General features: G+C 43.1%; 1 protein-coding gene across 2 annotated transcripts in view; it reads right to left on the bottom strand.

The window, feature by feature from the left end:
• Positions 1 to 15,913, bottom strand: part of PIAS1 (protein inhibitor of activated STAT 1) — a 76,341-nt gene that overhangs the window by 14,974 nt on the left and 45,454 nt on the right. For both annotated transcript variants that reach the window (XM_040414315.1, XM_040414316.1), the window contains exons 3-9: positions 14,970 to 15,054; positions 11,387 to 11,434; positions 10,059 to 10,149; positions 9,161 to 9,295; positions 4,254 to 4,359; positions 3,636 to 3,709; positions 2,880 to 3,040 (exon numbers count right to left, since the gene is read on the bottom strand). In XM_040414315.1, the coding sequence (XP_040270249.1) occupies positions 2,880 to 3,040; positions 3,636 to 3,709; positions 4,254 to 4,359; positions 9,161 to 9,295; positions 10,059 to 10,149; positions 11,387 to 11,434; positions 14,970 to 15,054 (700 nt within the window). The remainder of the gene's footprint in view (positions 1 to 2,879; positions 3,041 to 3,635; positions 3,710 to 4,253; positions 4,360 to 9,160; positions 9,296 to 10,058; positions 10,150 to 11,386; positions 11,435 to 14,969; positions 15,055 to 15,913) is intronic.

Here is a 15,913-nt window from a genome sequence, read left to right as displayed (position 1 = left end):
TTTTACCACCATATTATCCAGTGGTAAACACTGCACAGCTTACATATTCAGTTTTCACCAACCATTACACATTTAAGGGGTTATCCTACCGCTCAAAAGCCCCCCACCCCCCATATGGCTGGGCCCCTCACACACAATGTACTTACCTGGCTACCCAGCACCCGCGTCGCTTCAGACGCCTGCACGGATACAGCTGTGCGGGCTTCAGAACCGACAGGGGGGCTGGGGAGCAAGGTAAGTACATTGTGCCTGGGGGCCTCAATACAAGAGGGGTTAGGTGGTCACTTGGACCTTAGCGTAACCTTTGCAACCTCTCTGATAATAAAATTTAATCTTTATTAGTCACTCTATTAAAAATACATTGACTACTTGGGAACTTCGTACTTAAAACTCTCAGGAAAAACAGGGTCCGGGAAATAGCTGATGTTTATTATGTAGTGTATATTCACATCGGACTCAGCAGGGCGGGATAGAAATCCGCCCCTCGAGTCTCCAATCCTCCAAAGATCTCTATGTCTGACAGTTCCTGCATCCCATCTTCTCAAATGCAACATTGAGCACAAGAAAAAAAAAATATTCTAGCAAAATCTAAACTCCAAAAACCATAAAATCATATTGTGCCCCTTCCTTCCTGAGCCTTGTGGTGTGCCCATACAGCAGTTTAGGATCACATATGGGATGTTTTTGTACACTGCAGCATCAGGGTAATAAATATTGAGGTTTGTTTTGCTGTTAACCCTTGCTGTGTTAGAGGAAAACCTGCAAAAAAATTCAAAATGTGAAATTTCACCTCCATTTTGCTTTAATTCCTGTGGAACATCTAAACTTTAGATTCTAAAGGGTCAACAAAGTTTGTTAAAATCAGTTTTGAATAACTTGGAAAGCAGTTTATAAAATGTATCATTTATGGATGCTTCTTTGTTTCTATTACGTAAACCCCCTCAGTGTCACTTCAGAACTGAATTGGTCCATAAAAAAAAAGTTGGTCTTAGAAATTTTCATGAAAATTGCCTCTAAAATTCTAAGCCTTCTAACATCCGAAAAAAATTTAAGTTATATTTACAAAATGATTCCAACATAAAGTAGACATATGGCGAATGTTAACTTGTAACCATTTTAAGAGATATCTGTCTCAAAAGCAGAGAAAGAAAAAAATCTAAGGTAATGTAAAGTAAAAGTTAAACATATCAACTCAAATTTACCACTAACATGAAGTATGATGTGTCACAACAATCTTATAATTGCTTGGTTAAGTAGAAAACATGCCAAAGTTATTACCACATAAAGTGACATGTCAGATTTGCAAAATTAGGCAGGGAGGTGAAAAACGGCAGGGTCCTGAAGGGGTTAAACAATTCCCTTGACAAAATCTAAGTTTAATAATTACATAGATAAAAAGTCATAAAACAAAAACTTTATAATACACAAACAATAAAATAACTGGAAGAGTCAGAGCTCCATGTGCTCTACTTTTAGAGTGTCAAGTTACTTAGACTGTCAGTCATATAAGACGTGGTGGAGAGTTACACCAAACGTCTCCCAAAGTAGTGGGAGTCCAATTACATCTGGCCAGCTTTCAAGCACTAAGACTTCAGATGAGGTGTGGTGTTCGATTACACATCCACTACAGGGCGTTAGTGATTCACATGGAAGAGGATACAAGAGGAGGCCTGCACTAGAAAATCTACTGTACAGCAGCTCATCATCCATCTAAAGTGGTTCGGTACATTGTACTCTATGAGCATTTCTTAAAGGGATTCTGTCACCTCGTTTTAGGTTATAGAGCTGCGGACATGCACGGCCAGATCGCCGCTAGCATGTCCGCAATATACCAGTCCCAAAAAGTTGTGTCCTTTTATTGTGTTTAAAAAGTGATTTTAAAGATATATAAATGAGCCCAAGGGGCTGTACTAACCTTCTTCCTGCCCAGGCACGCCCCCCTGTGAAGGAGCCCAGCACCACCTATGTCCTCCGAATCTCCTCTTTTCGTCACAGTTAGATTGCCTTAATCTCGCGATGCGCGAGCTCGCACATGTGCAGTGCCGGTATAGTGTTCCTTCCCTGTGCTGGTATCAGCCTCAGGGAAGAAACTGCGCATGCGCGAGCTCACGCATCGCGAGATTACGGCAATTTAACTGTGAGCAAGGAGGAGATTCGGAGTATGCAGGCGATGTTGGGCTCCTTCACAGGGGGCGTGGCTGGGCAGGAAGGTTCGTACAGCCCCTTGGACACCTTACAAGGCTCATTTATATATCTCTAAAATCATTTTTTAAACAAAGGACACAGCTTTATGGGACAGGTATATTGCGGACATGCTAGCGGCGATCTAGCCGTGCATGTCTGCAGCTCTATAAGCTAAAACGAGGTCAATCTCGTTAAGCTAATTACACCATTATTCTAGCGTAAAAAAGTCATACATTATTATGTACGCCATAATTTGCGACTGTTTAGGCTTCTCGCCTCTTCGCCGAAGTGGTGCATAAAACGGGTGGGGCTTAGCATATGTGGGCGGGGCTTTGTGCCACCTTCACTATAAAACTTTTGCCAGAGCCTGTATCTGTCGTATACGTCCGTTTCTGGGGCACGGCAGGGCAGAGATGCACCCGATTTGTTAAGAATCTTCTGTCTCTTAGTACATTAGCCGCATCTCACGCCAGTTTTGCTCTTCTATAATCAGGCACATGGGCTTGTCTCAAAAGCAGGGAATCTCTTAGCGGGCCACATGATGCTCTTCTATATTAAAAGGCATATAATAACCATAGGCCACTGGCCTGCAGCGGTCAGGTCAAAATTCTCCAGTAGCGTTAGCGCACACTAGCCAATTCAGGTCTCCACTTCAAACATTCTCCTTGTGAGGATCACATCTATAATATGCTCACCCATCAATGATTAGATGCTCATACGGTGCCTTCTTGTCACACACAGGACACACCCATGTAGGCTTCTTCTCATTCATCTGTATATACAACGTGGCATCAAAACATTGGAGGTGGGAGCAGGTAAGCGATCGGCAAGGGATGGCCAGGCGCATCTTTCCCAGCTAAAATTTAAACCAACAATAAGAAAATAGATTCCGTCACTCAGGGTCACACTAGCAATTAGGCGAGGCAATCGCCTCAGGCAGCACAACCACAAGCGGGGACGGCGGCAGGGCTGAGGGAAATGCATTGTTGAAGCGCACTTCAATTTTCACCTCAGACAGCAGAAAGGCTAGGTGCACCAGACTTCACTTGTCGCTATTGGATTTTAAGAATTCAGAAGGAATTTGTGACCCATCACTAAGGACTATGATGTGGTTCATGCCTGAAAGCCTTTGGTGCTCCCTGAGCCATGTATAGCAACTGGGTGTGATAGACAAAAGTCTAAAGGGGCACAAGTTCAAAATAATGACACAGGTGAGTGGCGGTATGATCAGAGAGGGTGCACATATTCTGGGCTGAGATCTGTGTAATAAGAGGCCTATACAGGACATTCTCTTATGTGTGAATACTACTGACTTGTAATACCAAATCCAAGAGCACCATGTGGTTACAGGGACCTTTTATAATAACTTATACACCGTACACCATCGTTTTGACGAATACAATATCAAAGTAAACAAAACTATGAAGCACTTGGCCTGTATTACACCTTACCGGACACAGCAGTGAAACCCGTAAACTTGTGGTTGCAATTTCACTGTCGGGATCTGCTGTGAGCTTTTCTTTGACTACGAGGAAAGAAACATCATATGGTAAAAAGGCACAAAGATATGTCGCTCTGTCCCGCAAATGGTTCCGATTTAAACTTTCTTACTTTGAATCCACCATTTCCAAAATCTAAGTTTACAGAGTTAGGCCTCGACACGACAGTTGTTTTAGTCCGCATCCGAGCCGCAGTATTTGTGGCTTGGATGCGAACCCATTCACTTCAATGGGGCCGCAAAAGATGCAGACAACACTCCGTGTGCTTTCCTCATCCGTTGCTCCGTTCCGTTCCCCGCAAAAAAATAATAAATAACCTGTCCTATTCTTGTCCGTTTTGCGGACAAGAAGAGGCAGTTCTATTAACTGCTGTCCGCGGCCTTCTGCAAATTGCGGAATGCAAACGGACGCCATCCGTGTTTTGCAGATCTGCAATTTGCGGACTACAAAACACACAACAGTTGTGTGCATGAGGCCTTAGGGAGTGAGGCAACAGTGTAACCACAGAATATAGTGGGACAGGATTTTTTTTTTTTTTTTTTCCGACAGTAATCTGTATAATAAACTTACTGAGTGCTCTGGAATGGTCTGGATTGCGGATTCCTTTCGCTCTGAGTCGTTGAAATAAAATAGATGACGACAACTGCTTAACCAGGTATACAGCCAGTGAAAAATTCTGCAAAACAGATCAGAGTTCAGTGCAAGTTCACTGTTGGAAAACAGACATTCGTTGGTAACAGCCAGCTTTTCAGCCCTCCATTCTATGGGCCTTGAGCAATAGTCCTCTGCAGGTTGCACATGTCATCGCCATCATAGACCACAAAGCAAGTTGTGTGTAACTTGCAACATTTGTGGGATTGGGCTGTTTTTTTGTTTTGTTTTTTTTTTACAGCCAAATCAGAGCTCACAGTGGTGTATCAGCAGGTTGCAGACAAGTATGGCTTAGGCCAGGTTCACATTACAGTTTCGTTTTCCATTCTTCTGATCTGTCGAAACAGAAAAAAAAAAAAAACACAAAAAAAAAACAAAACACTGATAGTTTATTTTGAGCATCAGTTATGTTCATTTTACATCAGTATAAGCCATTTCCGTCAGAGATTCAGTATTTTAGACCAGGGATGCTCAACCTGCGGCCCTGCAGCTGTTGTAAAACTACAACTCCCATCATGCCCAGCTGTAGGCTGCATGGGCATGCTGGGAGTTGTAGTTTTGAAACAGCCGGAGGGCTGCAGGTTGGGCAGCCCTATTTTAGACAGTAGAAAAAGTCCTCCACAAAGGACTTTTTATTCTGTCCAAAATAAGAGATCTCAGACGGAAAAGGCTAAAACAGATGCAAAACCTGCATAACTGATGCTGAAAATATAGGATACGTTTTTTGTTTTTCTGATAATTCAGAAGAATGGAAAATGAAACTGCGATGTGAACCTACACAGTGACATGTGACTCAAATGGTTATGGGTCGCACAACAGCAAGTCTCAGAAAAGCCATGAGACCAAAACCATTTGTGGAGCACCATGTAACCACAGACTAAGGCGTGTCTGAAAAAGGACCTCTGTTTATACGCTGTAGACTGTACAACTCACAAGTAGGGATGAGTGAACCCGTGTTTTCAAGTTCGGTATACAAGGTTCGGGTTATCCAAGAATTCCGTTATGGATTCTACTCCCATAGACTAACTTAAGGACCGAGGTAGCGGACTACATAACGGAATACTTAGACAACCCGAACCTTGTACCCCGGGCCAGTTTTCGCAAATCTGACCATGTGTCACATTATGTGGTAATAACTTTGGAACTCCTTTACTTATCCAAGCCATTCTGAGATTGTTTTCTCGTGACACATTGTACTTCATGAGTCATAAATTTGAGTCCATATATTTCACCTTTATTTATGAAAAAATCCCAAATTTACCAAAAAGTTTGAAAAATTGGCAATTTTCTAAATGTCAATTTATCTGCTTTTAAAACAAAAAGTGATACCCCAAAATATTTATTACTTAACATTCCCCATATGTCTACTTTATGTTTGCATCATTTTGTAAATGTCATTTTCTTTTTTGGGGATGTTATAAGGCTTAGAAGTTTAGAAGCAATTTGAAAAAATGTTAAGAAAATTTCCAAAACCCACTTTTAAAAGACCAGTGCAGGTCTGAAGTCACTGTGAGGCTTACATAATAGAACCCCCCCCCCCCCCCAATAAATGACCCCATTGTAGAAACTACACCCCTCAAACTACTCAGAATTGATTTTACAAACTTTGTTAACCCTTTAGGTGTTCCACAAGAATTCAAAGGAAAATGGAGATGAAATTTCTAAATTTCACTTTTTTGGCAGATTTTTCCATTTTAATCCATTTTTTTCTTTAACACATCGAGGGTTAACAGCCAAACAAAACTCAATATTTATTACCCTGATTCTGAGGTTTATGCTATTTTCACACTAGCGTTGTTTGATTCCGGCGTTCAATTCAGTCACCAGAACTGCCCGCCGGATCCGGAAAAACGTGTGAAAACAGATTACATTTGAATCCTGATCAGGATTTTGATCACAATGAAAAAATGCATTAGAAAAAACGGAAAACACGGCGCCGGATCCGGAGTTAATGCAAGTCAATGGGAAAAAGGCCGGATCCGGCGTTCAAAGTGTTCCGGATTTTTGGCCGGAGGTAAAAATAAAACATGCTACGGTTTTCTGAAAAGTCTAATCAGTCAAAAAGACTGAACTGAAGACATCCTGAACGGATTACTTTCCATTCAGAATGCATGGGGATAAAACTAATCAGTTATTTTCCGGATTTGAGCCCCTAGGACGGAACTCGGAGCCGGCAAAGAAAAACACTAGTGTGAAAGTAGCCTTACAGAGACACCCGACATGCGGTTGTAAACTGATGTAAGGGCGCACGGCAGGGCGCAGAAGGAAAGGAACGCCATATGGTATTTGGAAGGCAGATTTTGCTGGACTGGTTTTTAGACACTATGTCCCATTTGAAGCCCCCCTGATGCACCCCTACAGCAGAAACTCCCAAAAGTGACCCCATTTTGGAAACTAGGGGATAAAGTGACAGTTTTAATGCTACTATTTTGGGATTGCTCTACGTTTTTTGTGAGGCAAGGTAACAAAAAAATTGCTGTTTTGGCACTGTATTTTTGACAACGTTCATCTGACTGGTTAGATCATGCGCTATTTTTTTATAGAGCAGGTTGTTACGGACGCGGTGATATCAAATATGTTTACTTTGTTTTACATAAAGCATGTTTTTGTGTCTACTTTTTCTGAACGCCATATTTTTCTGCCAATCATCTTGTGCAGGGGCTCATTTTTTGCAGGAAGAGTTGCCTTTTTTATTAGTATCATTTTTTGGGTACATAAATTTTTTTTTAACTTTTTTTAAAACTATTTCTGTCCCACTCTGGGACTTTACTTTTGGGGGTCTGATCCCCTCTACAATGCATTATAATACATCTGTATTGTAATGCATTGCCTGTTAGTGTATGACACAGTCATACACCAACCGGTAGCCTAGGAGGCCCAGCCTGAGGCTGGATATCCTGGGCACCCGTAGAAGGCAGTTCCCGATGCCGTCCAAGGCATTGGGCAGCCTTCTCACCCTTTGGGTCCCCACCACAGCAGTGCGGGGACCTGATGGGCTCCCTCACCCACCGCAAATCCCTTCTATGCAACGGTCAGCACTGATCGCATCATAGAAGCGGTTAATGCGCCGGCATTGGTCTTGTACAGCGATGGCGGCGGATACAGCAGGGGCCCGGCTACCAGGGACTGCCGGGCCCCTACAGTGATCAGGCGTGCACCGCTCTGATGCCCACCCGATGACCATGACGTAATACGTCAAAATGCAAGAACGCACCTGCCGCCATGATGTACTATTAAGTCATATGTCGGGAAGGGGTTACATTCCAAGTGTTATGATTGAGGCGCAATATTATAATTTTTTTTAATCCGATAATTTTTATTAACAATTTTTCAATAAAAAAAATAAAGAAGAACCCTTCAGAAGATAGAGTTGGGTATATACAGTCCGGTTGGTCATTCAGTTATCAAGACATTTTCATAAACGGCAACCAGCTTTCAATAATAAAAGGCACATTATACAGAGACATACCTCTTCAATTGTGGTACAAAAGAGACAGGCACAATACCACTAATATAGGTGCAATGTATCATGGCACCGAGGAAGACAAAGCTGATACTCCAAGTATAAGCCCATCCCCTAATTACCATGATGAGTTATTCTCGGGACTTCTCCACTCCAGGTCACCCACCATAATTTCCCTTAAGTCACACAAATATTTAAAGGGTCACCTGCTTTTACCATTTTAAGCTGTCACCATCGCTATGTTCACTAAAGTACCTTATTTCCAGCAGTCGTCTTTTTACTTTATTTCGTTTTGTCCTTTTGATATAAAAGCCCTTTTTATGATATGTTAATAAGGCTCCGAGGTGCCCAGAGGGGCGTTTTTTTCCCTCTCCGGTGCCCAGTGACACCCCCCTGAAGTGCCCAAGAACGCCTCCTGATCCTCAAATAATGTTGCCCTGAGCAGGTTCATTATCGCGCAGGCCGCAGGCGGTACTGCGCCTGCGCGAGTTTTTTGGCCGCAGACAGGAAGAAGGACGGGGCATTTCTAGAAGGTAGACGATGACGTGGGGAGGGGGCGGAACCGTTTGCCAGGGCTGGGGGAGGTTATTTGAGGATCAGGAGTCGTTCTTGGGCACTGCAGGGGGGAGTCACTGGGCACCGGAGAGGGAAAAAAACACCCCTCTGGGCACCTTGGAGCCTCATTAACATATCATAAAAAGGGCTTTTATATCAAAAAGGACAAAACGAAATAAAGTAAAAAGACGACTGCTGGAAATAAGGTACTTTAGTGAACATAGCGATGGTGACAGCTTAAAATTGTAAAAGCAGGTGACAGATTCCCTTTAAATGGTCAATTACTTTTCAAAGAACTTTGCATAAATCAATAATACAAGCGACCACAAGAAACTTTGTAATAAAACTTTGTGAAAAATTCAGGGCAGCAGGTCACAGAGGGATCATATTACGTATGTAAATACACATCTTTGGAGAGGAAGGGGGGAGTGAGCATTAACTTAGACAGCCAGAGACTGCACAGACAGCTTCTGTCTCACCACAAGTTCTTTATTAACAACTATACAGGTCAGTACTTCTTTGCAATGTCCTCCATGATCCTGGGGCTGCTTCTGAGTAACAATGTTAGGAAGCAGATTGTCCTCTACTTTTTGTGTGCAGTGGATGGTAGCTAGTCTCCATCCACCACCTGTGGGAGAACTGCTATGCCAGAAGTCATACAATGGCCATAATAGGTGTTATTCCTCATGTACACACACTGTAATATTGATTTATGCAAAGTCTGTTCAAAAGTCAGGTAAACTTTTAGTTATTTAACAAAAAAGTAATTCATTTGAAAAAGAAAAAAAAAAGTCAACTTTGCACTTACACGTCCAATTTCAGCTGTCCATGACACTACAATGGTGTTAGGAACGGTTGTAGAGAGACGTACAAGTGAGGTAATGTTGATTGGTCGGCTTGGTCGCTTTGGTTCAACCCCATTTTTGGTTGGCGGAAGATAACCCTATAAGAATAGAAATATAAATAAAATGATAGGCAGATGCTCAAAGAAACTAAAAACATGGCTGAAAGTAGAGGATGTGTGAAATTACTCAGCTAGAAAATTCACCGTTGCTCCGATGTCACCGCTCCCTGTTGCTGTCCTGCATTGGTGAAGTTGCGACCACCTGCACATGACTGCAGCAGTGTAAGGCCTCATGCACACGGCCCGTATTGCGGCCCACAAACAGCCGGTCCGCAATATGCGGGCACCGGCTTTGCGTTCCCCACATCATGGATGCGGACCCATTTCCTTGAATGGGTCCGCAATCCGAAGCTGCTGTGTGGAACGGAGGCACGGAACCCCACGGAAGCACTACAGAGTGCTTCCGTGGTGTTTGTCTGTGCCTCCACACCGCAAAAAAATTAAAACGTTCTATTTTTTGCGGTGCCGACGGATCACGGACCCATTCAAGTTAAATCAGTCTCGATCCGTCCCAGGCGCCGCCCGTGCACTGGAGACCGCAAGTTAAACACACCAATTTCATCCCCCTCAGCTGCAATGATGTGCCCTTATACACAGGATACCACTGCAGCCAATCGCTGGCCTCAGCAGTCACATGGAGTATACAAGCATGTCATCACTGCTGCCAAATAAAGCCCGGCCGGGCAAAGTAGAGGAGCAACGCTGGATGAAGGTGGAGTCTTATTTTATGAGATCTGATAGCTTGGGGACAACGCTTTAAAAAAATAAAATAAAAATATGCACTAAGCAGGAGCCCACTTACTGGCAGATTACAGGGTTTTCCATTGATTTTTACACACAGGTTTGGTGGGAAATGGTCTTCTTGAGGGCAGCTAGTTTCTGAAAGACAGAATCTATAGGCGGATACAAGATTAAAGGCTGATATATGATCTAAGGCTGGGTTCACATTTTTGCCACCAGTTTAACGTATATATCGGGGGGGGGGGGGGGGGGGGGGGGGGGCCTACAATACAAAAGCATAGTACACCACTCTTTTCTAATCTGCAGAGTCCAGTGAAAAATCGCATACATTAACCTAGGGATTCCCAACCTGCGGCCCTCCAGCTGTCGCAAAACTACAACTCCCAGCATACCCAGACAGCCTACAGCTATCAGGGCACGTTGGAAGTTGTAGTTTTGCAACAGCTGGAGGCTGCAAGTAAAGCATCCTAGCACGGGTATATTTCATGTATTTCACTTAATGTTTGTGTGTGTTGTTAAAAGATAAACAGTATTCCCCATAACACTGGACCCCTACAGTGCCCCGCCCCTTCAATAGTGACCTCCACAGTGCCCGCCCCTTCAACAGTGACCCCTGCCCCAGTAAAACTGTGTGTATGTGGAGACTAAGGGCCTGCGAGCTTCTATTGGCTGATAAGGGACACGTGACCATCCGTATGGCAGTTGGGATATGAGTGAAAGGCTTGCAGGCTTGTATTGGCTAATGCATGTAATTTTTGGGGAATATCTCAGGAACGGTACGACCTAGAGATATGTGACCCCCACAATTTCTTTCCACATAGCAAGGGATGTGTATACAAAGTTTCGTTGAAAAAAATATTTTATTTAATATATATATATATATATATATATATATATATATATATATATATATATATATATATATATATATATTATTTTTTTTAAACAGAACTCTATGATGATGGATGCCACTATTTGGCATCCGTTTAACATACATGCGCTAAACAGATGGCAAAAACATGATGTGAACCCAGCCTAAGGCCTCATGCACACGAATGTATTTTCTTCCCGTGTGTCTATTCCGTTTTTTGCGGACCGTATGCGGAACCATTCAGTTCAATGGGTCCACCAAAAAAAAAAAACGAAGTTACTTTGTGTACATTCCTTTTCTTTATGTCCGCATTTCCGTTCCGCAAAAAAAATAGAACAGGTCCTATTCCTGTCCGCATTACAGACAAAGTAAGGACTGTTCTATTAGGGGCCAGCTATTCCGTTCCGCAAAATACAGAATGCACACGAACGCCATCCGTATTTTCCAGACCGCAAAATACATACGGTCGTGTGCATGAGGCCTAAGATAGACAGACTAGAATGCAGCAAGTGGTTTACCTAAGCTGCACTTGAACTGTGAAGTCACATTTTGTTCCAGAGATGTCCCTGCAAAAAGGAAAGATAACAAATGAACAGAACATTCCTAAAACATTAACGCAAGCAATAAAAAAAAACTGCTTGTCCATAAGCTCTCCCATTAACCCAATTTACTGGGAGTCCACATCAGGAATTTTATGGCAGAGATTTACTAAGCAACATGCCCCAGAATTCTGGCTGAAATAGCGGCCAATTTATTATGTTTATTAGACACTTTTGACTATAGCTAGACCGTTCTGGAAAGTGTCTAGAAAAGGGGGAAGGGCTACAGGGAATTGTAAACTGTGCCAGATTAAATAGGTCACCTGAGAATCTCGGATAATCCCTCCAAATGCCTAAAATAACAAATGATGGCACACGCACCCCCTTCGAGGTTGATCCAGGACTAGTCCGAGATTTTTTTTATTATCTTGGACAACCCCTATGACAGTCTGTGCCATTACTTTGGCAAGATATATTGGTGCAGTATTGGTAAACTTGGTGAGTCTTACCACATCACACGCTACTCTGAACAGGGTGGCACCATTTCGGCCGGTCTAGTTTTATGCTGGCTAAATTTGGGACAGCAATAATAAATCTGCCGACCTCTAAAGGGGTCTAGGAAGCCGAGGTCTGTGCTGCCGTTAGGTCTTTCCACTGAAGAACTGTTTTAGTGGCATCTGTTCCCCTGCAGAATTCACTATATTTCTACATATTACCCCCCACATGCTACTGATCACATCACAGTCCTTTACATCCTAGTAACGGATCAATTCTATAACAAGTTAACTGGTATATGCACAAACTAGACTGTTCGGATCCCAGTTTGCCTATGGTCTGCAGCACATCTCGTTTCCACAAGGCGATGTGCTGCAGAAAACTTTTAGGCCTACATAAAAGATGCGATGAATCAATAAACAGGCAATTGCTTGTATGTTGGCCGATTGCTGGCATATTTACATGGGCCAATAATCAGGGCAGAGTGTTCTTATGAACGATATTCGGCCTGTGTAAAGGACCGATACGTCCTGTAACCACAGAGCTTTTTCAACATGGATTTTGGTGTAAATTTGGTGTTCAAAAACCACGCCAAACACACTTGCAATTCATCTCCAATTAACCTGTGTTCTACCAGCGCCGTACATGTACGGCACTGGAGCAATAGGCAAACACGTGCGAGCAGGCCTCATGGCCGGCAGGTCCCTGCCGTTTCAAACAGCAGAGACCTGCCGCTAATTACCGTGACCGGCAATAATGCCAATTGCGGTAATTAAAGACTTTAGATGCAGCGTTTGAGTGAGATCACGGCATCTAAAGTGTCAAAAACCCAGGCTTCCTACCAACATCCCCTGCGGCCAATGGGGATGTCAGTAGTTGCTTGCAATGCTGTGAGTCCCACAGTATTCATGCTGCAATTCTTATTTTGGCCACAAGATGGCATGCCAACAGTGGAAATGAGCAATTGACAGTAATAAACTCATTTTTAAAATACACGATGGTTCAAAATATAAAAAATAATGGTTTTATAGGCCCATATATGAGCTTCAAAATCATTACAAAAAAAAAAAGTTAAATACCAAATATAAAAATATTTTTCCAATACGGCGAAAAAGGGTCAAAATGGACAATTTGTTTTTTTTTCATGGCTTCTCTAACCCCAAAAAAAATGTAATAAAGTGTGATCAAAGTCACAAACACTCCAAAAATGGTATGAATAAAAAGAACAGAGTGACCCGCAAAAAAAAAAAAATGAGCCCCTATACAGCTCAGTAGACATAACTATAAAAAAAAGTTATGGGGGTCAGAATATGGTGATTGAAAAAAAAAAAAAAACTTTTTTTTTTACAAGTTTACATTTATTTTAACACGATTTAGACATAAAAAAAACTATACATATAGGGAATCATAATTGTACTGACCCAGAGAATGAAGGGTATGGGTCAGTTTTGCAACAAACTATAACACTGTGGGAACAAAACCCATAAAACTGTAAAGGAATTACATTTTTTTTCTTCGAATTTCACCCCATTTGGAATTTTTTTACCGCTTCCCACTACATTGTATGCAATAATTAATGATGGAATTAGAAAGCACAACTTGTCCCGCAAGAAATAACACCTGGGACCCCTGCCAATCAGCTGTTTGAGAAGGAAGTGGCTCTTGCAGTAACACCACGGCCTTCTCCAGCTTTTCCTAGGTCATGGGACGTCATGTTCCTCAGTCACGTGGCCTAGGTGCAGCTTAGTCCCATAGAAGTGAATGGGGCTGAGCTGTGATACCAAGCACACCTGCTATACAACGTACAGCGCTGTGCTTGGTGAGCAGAGGGGGCCGTGGCTTTCACAGGAGTGCCGATGCCTTCTGAAACAGCTGATTGGTGGGGGTCCCGGGTCTCAGACCCCACAGATTAGAGAGACTGATGACCTATCCAGAGGTCATCAGTCTCTGATATTAATACTAACGTAATGTGATTGTCCATATTTCCTGCTTTGCTGGCTGGATTCATTTTTCCATCACATTATACACTTCTCATATCCATGGTTACGACCACCCTGCAATCCATCAGTGGTGGTCGTGCTTGCACACTATAGGAAAAAGCACCAGCCTCTCTGGTGGCCGGGAACATAGGCCGGCATTTTCCTATAGTGTGCAAGCATGGCCACTGCTGCCGGATGGTCATATCCATGAAAACAAGCCATCTAGTGTCATGGGAAAAATGAATCCAGCCAGCAAAGGAAGCAATATGGACAATCACAATACATTAGTAAGTGCCTGCTATTAACTTGCTCTACATGGTAAGTGCCATTTGCTGATGCGAGACAGCCCCTTTAAAATGGGGGAATAACTTATTTCATATTTTGCTTTTTTCTCTGGCTTGCGGTTTTAAAAACTGCACCGTGGAAGTAACAAATGACATCTATTCTTAGGAGGTGTGGAATCTGCCTCCAGAGTTTGTATTGAATTGGGCAGGATGAAAAACCATGTCAAACCCCCCCCAAAAAAACAAACAAAAAAAAAACCACACGGAATCCTGATGTGGATTTTAAATCAGGTTTTTTTCAGCACATATAAAACTGTGTACATACCATTAGAAAGTCCCTTGAAGGGATGCACTTTGAGGTGCGAGGTTTGCGACAGGAAGCAATAATTGTACAAAGGACGACCACAAAGGGCCCGTGCACTGCATACCACAGCTGTTTTATTGCCGACTGTGCACCAGCAAGTGCCCCGTGCAGTAAGGATTTTATGGCAAAAGTTTTACTGAAAAAAGTTTTTCATACAAGAAATCAGGATAAAGAACGATCCTGCCAGCCGCCACCAAACAGTTAACTGCAGGGGGATATGGCGCCTGTGCTGGCAGCCCAGTATCACTCACTTGAAACTCTGTGCCAACACAAGCCTTAATTCACCACCAGGCACAGATGTAACTCTAGCCCCCATCCAGCACAATCATTTCAATAGGCCGAGTGCAGTTGCCAAGTGAGAGGCGTGAGGAGGGGGAGGGGAGACATGGCTGGAAAGAGAAAAGGAGGATGGGAATGGCAGAGGACGGGGGGAGACTTACATGGAGCTGCTGATTTGCTGGACTTGTTGTGGCGTTAATGCAAATGCAAAGCATGTTTCTTGAAATCGCTGGCTGTTATCGGAGGCTGCGGAGACAAGGACAGTACGTTACAGGCAGAAGTGTATGGACAGCACTAGGTCCAACCCCAATTTCCCTCATCTATTTTTACATTTTGACAAGACATTCAGTATGAGAGTCAAAATGATCTCAGAATGTGTACAGAAGACTGCGGGGGGCAACGTGTTATTATTTCTGCCTACACCACTTAAAGGGGACATACACAAGATCACTGTCATAGGAACATCAACAACATGCTGCTCTCACCATGAAGAAAAATAAAGTGGATAGGGAGGTGGACGCCAAAATCATCAACTGCGACTTTGGCCTCATGCACACGACCATTGCTGTGTTCCGTGTCCGTTGCTCCGTTTTCCGTGATTTTCTGCGGACCCATTGACTTTCAATGGGTCCGTTGAAAACTCGGGTAATGCACAGTTTGTCATCCGCGCCTGTGATCCGTGTTTCCAGTCCGTCCAAAAAATATGACCTGTCCTATTTTTTTCACGGACAACAGTTCGCGGACCCATTCAAGTCAAGTCAATGGGTCCGTGAAAAAACACAGAGGCACACAAGATTGTCATCCGCGCGTCTATTTTTTTCCCTATCATTTGCAAGGCAAACTTGACTTAGATTTTTTCACTTTCCTTCATGTCTGGTGATCCTCCAAAAATCAAGGAAGACACACGGAAACGGATCACGGAACCTTGTTTTGCGGACCGTGAAAAAATACTGTCGTGTGCATGAGGCCTTTAAAAGGGGTTATCCAGGAATCCTCAGGATAGGGCATCATCAGATCGGCAAGGTCTAAGTCCCGGCACCCCTGCCGATCAGCTATTCAGAGGATAGATAGTAATTACCAGATAACCGCTTTAGGGGCTCATGCA

Source organism: Bufo bufo, chromosome 1 (assembly GCF_905171765.1).
Source record: "Bufo bufo chromosome 1, aBufBuf1.1, whole genome shotgun sequence".
Classification (NCBI taxonomy): Eukaryota; Metazoa; Chordata; class Amphibia; order Anura; family Bufonidae; genus Bufo; species Bufo bufo.
Note: the sequence above shows the minus strand (reverse complement) of the source record. Positions and strands in the feature narration are given on the sequence as shown.